At 39.5% G+C, this 10,916-nt stretch overlaps 1 protein-coding gene across 2 annotated transcripts; it reads left to right on the top strand.

The window, feature by feature from the left end:
* The first annotated feature begins 308 nt into the window (after positions 1-308).
* rfng (RFNG O-fucosylpeptide 3-beta-N-acetylglucosaminyltransferase) lies at positions 309-10,706 on the top strand. 2 transcript variants are annotated; one of them, XM_046854433.1, is made up of 9 exons: positions 309-669; positions 2,163-2,638; positions 4,725-4,773; positions 4,874-4,976; positions 5,499-5,634; positions 7,891-7,976; positions 8,553-8,718; positions 9,477-9,562; positions 9,771-10,706. In XM_046854433.1, the coding sequence occupies exons 2-9, from the start codon at positions 2,249-2,251 to the stop codon at positions 9,835-9,837; spliced, it is 1,083 nt and encodes a 360-aa protein (XP_046710389.1). In that variant the 5' UTR covers positions 309-669; positions 2,163-2,248; the 3' UTR covers positions 9,838-10,706. The 2 variants fall into 2 exon arrangements, with proteins under 2 accessions (XP_046710389.1, XP_046710388.1); XM_046854432.1 differs by having other exon boundaries at positions 310-669; positions 5,499-5,652.
* The last annotated feature ends 210 nt before the right edge of the window (positions 10,707-10,916 follow it).

Raw genomic sequence — 10,916 nt, 5'->3', positions numbered from 1 at the left:
TGTTCTGGCACTGCCCCCTGCTGAACCCACTTGTTATTTCTGAGTAGAATAAGTATTGTGTTGTGTTGGCAAAGCTAAACTTTCAGATTTCATCAGATTTTATATTACGTAAGATTTATTTTATATATTTTAAAAAATTGACAAGTACTACCCAGTTTTGTGAATGATATTCAGTTCCTGTAATATAATTGGCCCTAAAGCTAGCAGTAGTCCAATATTATTGGCTGATGCATTAAATGATTGACAGTCCGTCTGTTTGTCACGCCTACTGTTTTTAAGGGTTATATATTTGCAGTTTATACGGTAAAAGAAGCTTTCGGTTGCATTACCGCTACTGTATAGTAGAAGCACAGTCGGAACTTGTGGCTGCTACAAACGACACAGAGGGCATTTAATCCGGACTCAGTGATGAACACTGGACTTCGTGGAGATACTGAGGTGTTTGTTTGGTACTGTGTAAATTGAAGTAAACGGTATAAGCTTGTGAAAGCTGTTTGGTGGAGACAAGGACAATAAATTAACTCTCTTTTAATAAGAAATCGGTTTTTCACGGTGGGATTGCGTTTACTTCTCCTCGGGCTTTGTTTTTTGTTTATTTTTTTATGGTCGAGAAGATGAAAACGGATGAGTGGAGAGAGAAAAGTGCTTCCAAACACATACTGATTTGCGGTAAGATGTTTTTAGACAATATTTTTTACATCACTTTGACTGGACTAGACTTTGTTTGGTGTACGGAGTAGCTGCTAACTGATTTAGCAACAGAAACTCAGTGTGCAGTGAAAGGAGAATTGACTTTGGTTGAAGCCCAAATCCAGCCGTTTTTAAGTGCACTACCTAGGGTAGGGTAACTAGGGGAGTTCAGGGGAGATTTCACACACACACACACACACACACACAGGGCCTCTGTCCATTTGAACAGCAGGGGTGTTTGTGTCCTGTTTGTTGCTGTGGAAGATTTGCAGCTCAAATGGAGTTGAAATGAAACGTGTCCTTGCTCAGCATGAACCATGTCCCTGTTTCAGTTGATTTTCACATTCCTTAACATCTGCTCAGGTTGTAAACTCCAACTACTAAAAATAAAAAGCTGTGTTGCTGCTAAAACCTCTCATTAAAATGTAATTCATTATCAGCTGCTCCTGGATTGGGTTTGAGTAGTTCTGGGTTTGAGTAGCATTCAGTGGTCTGTAGGATGGATTTGGAGGTGAAGAAGAAGAGGAGGAGAGTGAGGACTGAAAGAAGAATAAGATGGTGGAAACTGAAGGAGGAAGACTGTAGTGTGAGGTTCAGGGAAGAGGTCAGACAAGGGGTCGGTGGTGGTGAAGAGGTGCTGGACGATTGGGCAACTACTGCAGGAGTGATAAGGGAGACAGCTAGAAAGGTACTTGGTGTGACATCTGGAAATAGAAAGGAAGACAAAGAGACGTAATGGTGGAATGAGGAAGTGCAGGAGAGCAGAAAGAGGTTGGTGAAACAAAATTGTAATCGGCAAAGAGATGAAAGAAGTAGGCAGGAGTACAAGGAGCTGCTGATGATAATGTTTGCAGATGATATTGTGATTTGTGGTGAGAGTAGGGAGCAGGTGGAGAAGAGCCTGGAGAGTTGGAGGTACAATCTGGAGAGAAGAAGAATGAAAGTCAGTAGGAGTAAGACAGAGTACATGTGTGTGGATGAGATGGAGGGCAGTGGAGTGGTGCGGTTCCAGGGAGAAGAGGTGGAGAAGGTGGATGAGTTCAGGTACCTGGAGTCAACAGTGCAAAATAATGGAGAGTGTGTTAGAGAAGAGAAGAAAATAGTGCAGGCAGGGTGGAGTGGGTGGAGAAGAGTGATAGGAGTGATTTGTGATAGAAGAGTATCTGTGAGAGTGAAAGGGAAAGTTTATAGGAATGTTGCAAGACCTGCGATGCTGTATGGATTAGAGACAGTGGCATTGAGTAAAAGATGGATATGATGGTTTTTCTGAGTCTGCCTTTATTTTTAAATGCTTTAAGAAGAACTTCCAGCTGTTTCAGTTTCCAGTGTGTACCTCTTTTAAAAGCTCCTGTCAACTTTACAAGAATCGCTTAATCACAAAGTCACATCGTCATTAAAACACATCATACTTCTCGGCAATAGTCATTTTTAACATCCCGAGTTTGCTTTTTTCTCTATTCCATTTCCTTCAGACTGCAGCTCTGTTCTCTGAAGATGGACACAGGAGAGGAGAAGTGGCCAAGCCCAGGTGGCTGAGCTGGCGCCGAGCTCAGCAAGAATGCATTTGTCTCCGGTTGGCACGAACAGACGTTGCTTCCTGGCCTCTTCGGCTCTTTGTGCCATTGTACTGTTACTCATCCCAACTCTCCAAACGCCACAGCGGCAGAGCGAGCTGCCCCGACCTCTGCCCCACACCAGGCCTGTCAGAGGAGAAAACGCCACAGGCTACAAAGGTGCTGGTTACTCTGAGCACAGCAGCGTCTCTGGACTGCCTTTTTCCAATGACAAATCCCGAAAGGACTTAGTCAGTGCTGACTCCATCAGCACATGGTCCAAAGAACCCCTGTCTCTGAAAGACATTTTTATTGCAGTCAAAACCACAAGGAAGTATCACAAATCACGACTGGAGCTGCTTTTTCAGACTTGGGTGTCAAAAGCTAAGGAGCAGGTAGGGCACACACTCAGCTAACAGTTTACACATTGTAGTGCAAAACTTACAACTGAGAAGGCTGTAGTGGGTTAAAATTCAATTTCCCTGAGCTGTTAGGAACTGAGTGTAGGAACACAGTTTTTTGGTTTGTAAGTTGGAGCTGATTATTTTCTTCTTCATTGCATCCACGCATGCCTTCCCTGATTTCCTCTTCTGACCAACACACGTGCTACTGTTCATTAGAATTAATAAAATGACTTGTTAGGGTCTGTGAGGCAGGAGATGGATAAATACAGCGGTTTTGCAGCTAGTGAGCCACGGAGGGGGGAGGGCAGGCAGTTGTTCTTTGGCGTCCTGCCTGGTGGGTTCTTCAAAATGACGTTTGAAGAGAAACTTATGGGTGAGTGTATTTTTGCTTTTGTGCAGAATGTCTAGTGGGCTATGACACCACCTGGGACAACTTCTTTTCCAGAACCAGGTTTGACTGTGTTTGTTACATAAACAAAGAATCCATTGATATAAATGGCAACTCAAAAGAAGTTAGTTAGCAAACTGGTTGGGTGAAAAGAAATCGAAAATTCCACCTTGGCTGCACACAAACATTTACATAAGTGTTTAATGTTGAGTAACAACAATACTCGGGAGAGAACTGTTTCACAATCAGCCTCATAAGAGATAAATCGCATTGGACTGACAAACACAAAGGATCTTTTCACAGCTTTAACCAGTCAGATTAATAATTCTGCTGTACAAAGTTTAACAATGTTGTGTTGAAAAAACCTTTCGCCTCCAGTTTCATCTAAAGCAGCTCTCACTAAGATGGTAAGAAGTGCACAATGATTGAATTAATTTCCTGGAAATGAAAGTACATGTGTGTAAAAGTTGCAAAACGTAACACTCTGAAAGAGGCTTTTGTTCAGGCAGTTTATTTGGCCATGAGGTGTAATAAACCCAGCCAAGTGAATACAGGACGTGTTTTTTTTTTCTGTAAAATGTGTCAAGAGCTCTGTTTGTAAAGAGACCTTTTATGATTACTGTAGAATGCTGAAATGGATTTAGGATATGAGCACAAAATCTTCCATAATCCAGTGCACACTTTTTAGATGGCAATGTTAGACCACAGTCACAGTGCTGTTGAATTCTTTGTTGTGATTTCTCAGTAGTTCAGGCAGCAAAGAGAAACCAGGTGTTTATTAATGCACTCATACAAAACCACTTTCCATATCTCAGGATTCAAAGAAGACATGCTTTTAGACTCTTTTCCGTTCTGGCCCCAAGGTGTGGGAATTAACTTCCACTTGATGTATAAACAGCTGAGTCCCTTGCAGTCTTGAAACAACATCTAAAGGTGTATCTGTAAGATTTTCTGAGTTTGTACTTCTCTGAGCTTTAGACTAAAGGTATTCTGTGTGCTAATAAACCAGCATAAGAAGTCACTCTGGATGTGGCCAAATGTCATAAATGTAGTTTTAAAATATAAAACAACAATTCTTTCATTTTATGTTCTCTGCCAACAGTCAGCTTTTGGAATATTAGCAAAATAAAGGGCAATGATTAGGGTATTCAATTGATGGAAACCACAGCATAAGTAAATCAGTTGTTGTTATTGGTTTGAAATGTGCCACATCGGATTTAAACTCTCTAAGATGTCGGAATCGTAAGATCACCCTTTCAAGCTTTAAAACACAATGATCAGCCTGCACCCGTCTTTTCAAAGACTTCACGTTAGGGGAGGAGCTGCCGAGTCGTGCAGTGTATATTTGAGTATAACTATACTAGTCTGAGCGATTTCTAACAGAAGCAATAATGCACTTGGCCCATGCATTCGGTGTCACTGCTTCAGAAACGTCTACGCAAATATAAATAAATAATAACATTTTATTTGACTTTACTACTTAAGTAACTACAATTGTGACTGGTCCAAGCCGGTAAGGTCCCCCCCATAACCCCCCCACCACCCCCCACCCCGGCTCACACTGTGGCAAATGGCATTGGAAATGCTAGAAACACCATAGAGTTCAGATCAAAGATGACTGAGAAGAACATCTGGTAGTTATAATTCCTCAGCCAATGTGCATCAACACACTCTCTTTGTCTCTTCCAGACATTCATCTTCACTGATGGTGACGATAAGGAGCTAAAGCAGAAAGCAGGTAATGTGCTACACATAACGAGCACACAGCACCTTTTTTTAACCATAAAACTGTTGTTCATTTCTTGTGTTTCCTTCCTTTATTGGTTCCTCTATTCAAGGGGGCAACGTCATCAACACCAACTGCTCAGCGGCACACACACGCCAAGCGCTGTGCTGCAAGATGTCTGTGGAGTACGACAAGTTCATTGAGTCACAGAAAAGGTTTGTTCTTTCGGTGTGCGTCGAGTCGTCTCTTTCTTGGATCAGTTATTGTCTATAAACCATGCTGACAAAACATATTAGGTCAGAATTCTATTATTCATAAGCCTAATTAGATAAAGTTAACAATAAATATAATAACTTTGAAACAGTGCGTTGTGATTTCTACAAACACAGTGTAACATTCACAGATCACCTGTCTATGCTTCAGACACCATTTAGAGAGAGACTTTTCTTTCTTTCTTTCTTTCTTTCTTTCTTTCTTTCTTTCTTTCTTTCTTTCTTTCTTACTTCCATCCATTTAATGAGGCATGTAATAATACTTCAAAATAAAAACAATGTAAAGGTACGTTAAAGAAAGTAGTAGGGGGAGAAAAAAGAGGAAAATCTTTTAGACAATAGAATATTGCTGAGCATGTACACTGTTCAAAGTATCCAATTACTAAATAGATGAAACACATCCATTTCACTTGCAATCATTTCAGTGTCATTGACGTCTTCTACATTTTCTCTGCATCAAACTAGATGGTTCTGTCATGTGGATGACGATAATTACGTGATCCTTCCAAGTCTGCTGCAGCTGCTCTCATCCTATTCCCACACGCAGGATGTGTACTTGGGCCGGCCCAGTCTCGATCACCCTATAGAGGCTCCTGAGAGGGTGAGGAGTGATGGATCGGTGAGCATTTAACAACTCATAGAAGCTCATGAAACCAGTGCACTGTTCAAGTATCTGTGCTTTTTCTGAGTATTTTCATTTATGAGAGACTTTTACTGTTACTTCAGTAAATATTAATGCATAAATATCGTTATATCTACAGTATCTCACAAAAGTGAGTCCACCCCTCACATTTCAGCAACCATTTTATTATCTTCTTTTCAAGGGACAATACTATAGAAATTAACTTGGATATATTTTGGTCAGTGTGCAGCTTGTATACCAGTACAGATTTACTGTACTCTGAAATTAACTCAACATACAGCCATTATTGTCTCAATAACGTGCAACAAAAGTGAGTACACCCTAAGTGATAAAAGGACACTTATAAATGTGTGTATCTTGTATTAGAGCAGTTAAAATTTGGTGCTCTGAGTACAATCTCTCATACTGACCACTGGATTTTCAACATGGCACCTCATGGCAAAGAGATTCTGAGGATTCGAGAATTAGAATTGTTGCTCTCCACAAAGATGGCCAAGGCTATAAAAAAATCGGTAATATCCTGAAACTGAGTTACTGTACATTTACAGAAGCATGAGTGCTGCCAGCATCGCTTCAGAGGTTGCAGAAGCGGAAGTTCTGCTTGTCAGTGCTCAGACCATATACCGCACATTACAACAAGTCAGTTTGCAGGGCCATCGTCCAAGAAGGACCTTGGACCTGTGATACGATGGTGTCCAGCATGTGTGGTGACACCCTGGTTAGGAGTACCTTGAAAATTGTCTTGACTACAATCAAGCATGGTGGTGGTAGCATCATGATCTAGGAATGCATGAGCTGGTACTGTGGAGCTGCGGTTCATTGAGGAAAAATCGATTCCAACATTTACTATGACATTCTGAAGCAGAATACGGTGCCCTCCCTTCAGAAACTGGGCCGAACTGCAGTTTTAAAGTGAAGGTGATTGAGTGGCCAAGAATGTGTCCAGACCTGAACCCTATTGAGCACCTGTGGGGCATCCTCAAGCAGAAATTGGAGAAGCGCCTAACATCCAGCCATTATGTGATATTATGGAGGGGTCAAAGAGGATCGCAGCAACAACCTGTGCAGCACTGGTGAATGTCATGCCCAGGAGGATTAAGGCAGTGCTACATAATGGTGCTCACACAAAATATTGACACTTTGGACACAGTTTTGACATGCTCAGGGTGTACTCACTTTTGTTGCATTATTTAGACCATAGTGGCGATTTGTTATTGTCAGAGGACAGTAAATCTATACTTGTATACAACCCGCACATTGACTACTCTAAAATATATCTTAAGTTTGATTTCTATGGTATTGTCCCTTGAGAAGATCTACTTAAATGGTTGCTGAAATTTGGGGGTGTACTCACTTTTGTGAGATACTGTATATAAAGAACCAACAGAAAATTCTCTCCTCAAAAAGGTCTGATTTTGCAGGAGAATGGAACAATGAATGTGAATAGGTATAGTTTAGAAAAAGATGTAAAAAAAGATCTGTTGTTGTTGTTATTGTAAAAGGAATAATCATTGAATTCCACCTCTAGTACTAATCTAATTGCGTAAAAAGATGTTAAAACATTAAGGGAAAAAAGCAATAAAGAAAAATGTATACAGTATTTGTTATATAAATGGTTATATACAGTAATCCCTCGCCTAAAATCCTAAAACATGTACAGTATATCTAAAGGCTTTATAAACCATCCTAACACTCTTGTAAACCTTTCCTCTGCTCTTGAACAGTTTCAATATTCTTAAAAAATGTTTAGGCTAGAAAACGCTTATTTTACTGCAAAAATCAATTTAATAACTTTTAACAATACTACCTATAGACTGCGAAATCCTGCGATACAGCAAAGAAAAAATGTAATATGTTCTATGTAAAAACCTGCATTACAGTGAGACCACGAAAGCTGAGCCACAATGTGGCGAGGGATTACTGTATTGTTATATTGATATCATTTACATAACACACAACAAATAAATTTCAAGTAATTCATAAGTAAACAGATTATTATTATTATTTTAATTGGTGCTTGTTTTATTTTGGCCATTCCTGCTTGGTGGCCATAGTTTAGGGGCTTGGTAGAGAGTTTTATTTTTGTATATTTACTAGTATAGTAGTACAGCTTTTTTTATTTATTTATTTTTATCTAAAGCCGACACCACATGTGGTATTTGTGAGAGTTGCCAGGATGACATCTTAACCATGTATATCATTTCTTTTTCCTAGACTTCTGTCAAGTTCTGGTTTGCTACTGGAGGTGCTGGCTTTTGCATCAGTCGAGGCCTGGCACTCAAGATGAGTCCATGGGCAAGGTATTCAAGAGTGTAGTGTGTGAATTAACATTGCTCCACATTTAATGACCTCTTTAAATAAACGTTTTTGTGCATATGCATATCAACTGGCAGAACACTTTATTAGAAACACCTGATCATTCATTGTAAAGCACAATGCATACAATAATGCAGATATAAAACAAGTGGTCTGTGACTTTACCCCGGGCACAGTTGTTGGAGCCGGATGATCTTAATTGAGTGTTCCGGAAAACCTGTATTTTCATGCAAAATTAGTGTACACAAAACCAAAAGCACCCAGTGAGCGTCAGTTCTGCAGGCAGATCGACACCTTGTTGATTAGAGAGGTCAGAGAACTCGACTGGTTCAATCTAACAGGATTTATTTATACACCCCTGAACATTAATCTAACATTGAGGAAACAGGCTCATCCAAACTGGACACACTTGGTCTGTTTCTAATTTCTGCTGTCCAAATTCTTTGACCCTGTGCCCACTGTTTAACAACATGAATAAGCAGGTGTTTATATTAAGTTCCCATTGAGCATGGAAATACGATTAGCATTATCGCATACCAATGCTGCTCCGTGTTTCCCAGTTTGGGGAACTTCATCACTACGGCAGAGAAGATCCGTCTCCCGGACGACTGCACGATCGGTTACATCATTGAGGCGCTGCTGGAGGTTCCTCTGATACACACCAACCTCTTCCACTCACACCTGGAGAACTTGCAGAGGATGCCTTCTATGGACATCCTCAGTCAGGTCTGTGCCTCAAATCCTTTTCACATTACAGCTTATCTCCAGGGGGAATGGATTTGTGTTGAAATGACTGGTGATTTTACACTGTAATTATGGATAGGGAGAGTTCCAATACTTAATAAAAAGGCTTCCCTGAATGGATGGAGTGATGATTAGACTCACCGGTATTAGAATGACACAGCAGAATGTATTATTTAACATTTGTTTATATGACACTTATTTAACACTTGCACTTAATGACGCTTCGTATTACATTAAACATTTATACTATTTCACATATAGTGTGTTAACCTACAACTATAAAATAAGAGGTATCTTTACAGCGCAATAATCTCTAAAGTCTCTAAAAAGCTAAGTCTTTTCAGAAGTATATCCACTTTAATAAATGTTTTATTTTGGCCATTCCTGCTTGTTCTAATGTAAAAGTTTTAATCATATTCGATCGTACTTTCATGTCACGTTAATCCGAAATTTCTCTTTTCACAGCAACAGAAAACCATATCCTAATTCCAGCCCTCTGTTTAACAATCAACACCTAATGATCTATAGAGTGCATCAGTAAATTGTTTCCCCCAAAGTCATCCTCACTCATTGTGTATGTGTATGTTTGAGACAAACACCCCTCTGCAGAGGATTCTCTTTAATAAATTGTGTTCTATTTGATTTTTATTCGAGCCTGAGTCTGACTTGAAATTTTCAAGCTGTGTGTAATTTGTTCACATTTTCCCCCCTTTTCACACACTGTTTGTTTACTGCTGTAGGTTACACTCAGCTATGGTGGTTTTGCCAACAGGAGGAACGTGATCCCTGTTGCCGGGGCATTCTCCTTGATGGAGGACCCGTCACGGTATGTTTATTGGGAACCATTTGTTCTTATATTGTTAACATTGATTGTAACTATTATCACAATACTGTAACTATTGTGCTGCCATCACACAAGCACATTCCCATTACCATGAAACAATTCGACTCTTAGCATTGTTTATTTTGCATGGATTTACAACAGGCTGCCTTGAGTTCTGGATTAGTAATGAATAATTTTCCCCTCTATTTAGGTTTAAGACTCTTCACTGCTTGCTTTATCCTGAGACGGAATGGTGTCTCCGCAGAAGTCATCGCTGACTTCGTTCAACACGTTCTTCTGACAAGACAAAGCAACTCTCTCAATACTCTACAAGCATGCATTTATAAATCAGACTAGCAAGCTGATTATCCTGACAGTTAGCACTGCTGCTTTTTGTATAGCAGTCACGAAATATCTTTATTTTTTTTTTATTATCAGGATAATTTTTTTTAATATCCCAAAGTCTGATTTCAAGAGTAGAAGGCTTAAAATGCTAAACTGAGCTGTGCTCTAGTAAGCAGGCAATGCATTAGCAAATATCAGGTTTAGTCTGAGTCAGGTTTCACCTCCAGACGTACTCCTGAACATAAATAGAAGTTGTGAGGTCGTACTGTTGGGTTAAATAAGGTTTCACTGTGTTACAGCAAATTCAGTCCAGGAAGCATGGAATTTTAAGGCTTTAGGATAAGTGCATTTTATTGTGAAGATGACATGAAGGAATGAATCGAAGGCCCTTGCTTGCTGAGTTAAGTCGAGGAAAGTATGGATTCTTGCAGAAGTGACTAATGAAAAAACATTTTTTATAGATATATTCCCAATTCTCCTGTGCACTATAAGTATGCCTTAAACACTAAGACATTTCATAAAGCTGCCAATTTTTATTTTTATTATTTTTTAATTACATTATAATGTCTATGCTCATGAATGCACATGCATGGCTTTTCACTGCAGGTCAGTGTTTGTCATGAATGAACTTGCCAAAAAACAAACTAAGGTATTACTTTCCTAGATAGAAATAACACAAATGTTTTGTTGTGTGAACAGAAGGGGATTAAACGATGCAAAGCTGCTGCCAAATACTGTTGCTATATGTCTCATCTTGTTTTTCTTTTCTTTTGCAAATAAACCATGTTTTTCTTTTTTTTTACGTCTGTTTATTGCAGCTGAAGTTTTTTATTAGAGTCTGTTAATATACACAATATGGTTAAAAGTTTGCAGACACCTGACCATTCCTGATTCACTCCTGGTCGCTTTGTGCACATGGGCAGGGAAGTTCCAGTAATTCTTCATCATTGTTTTGTGTTCTCCCAAAATTGTGATATTTGGGGGAAGAACCACACATGAATTTGATGGTCAT

The sequence above is a fragment of the Silurus meridionalis genome, chromosome 7 (assembly GCF_014805685.1).
Source record: "Silurus meridionalis isolate SWU-2019-XX chromosome 7, ASM1480568v1, whole genome shotgun sequence".
NCBI classification, from domain to species: Eukaryota; Metazoa; Chordata; class Actinopteri; order Siluriformes; family Siluridae; genus Silurus; species Silurus meridionalis.
Note: the sequence above shows the minus strand (reverse complement) of the source record. Positions and strands in the feature narration are given on the sequence as shown.

Excerpts from the sequence above, each read along its gene's own strand:
- rfng (XM_046854432.1), top strand. The coding sequence starts at position 2,249 with ATGCATTTGTCTCCGGTTGGCACGAACAGACGTTGCTTCCTGGCCTCT. Across the intron at positions 4,977-5,498 it reads TTCATTGAGTCACAGAAAAG|ATGGTTCTGTCATGTGGATG; the intron begins GTTTGTTCTTTC and ends GCATCAAACTAG. Across the intron at positions 5,653-7,890 it reads GGGTGAGGAGTGATGGATCG|ACTTCTGTCAAGTTCTGGTT; the intron begins GTGAGCATTTAA and ends TCTTTTTCCTAG.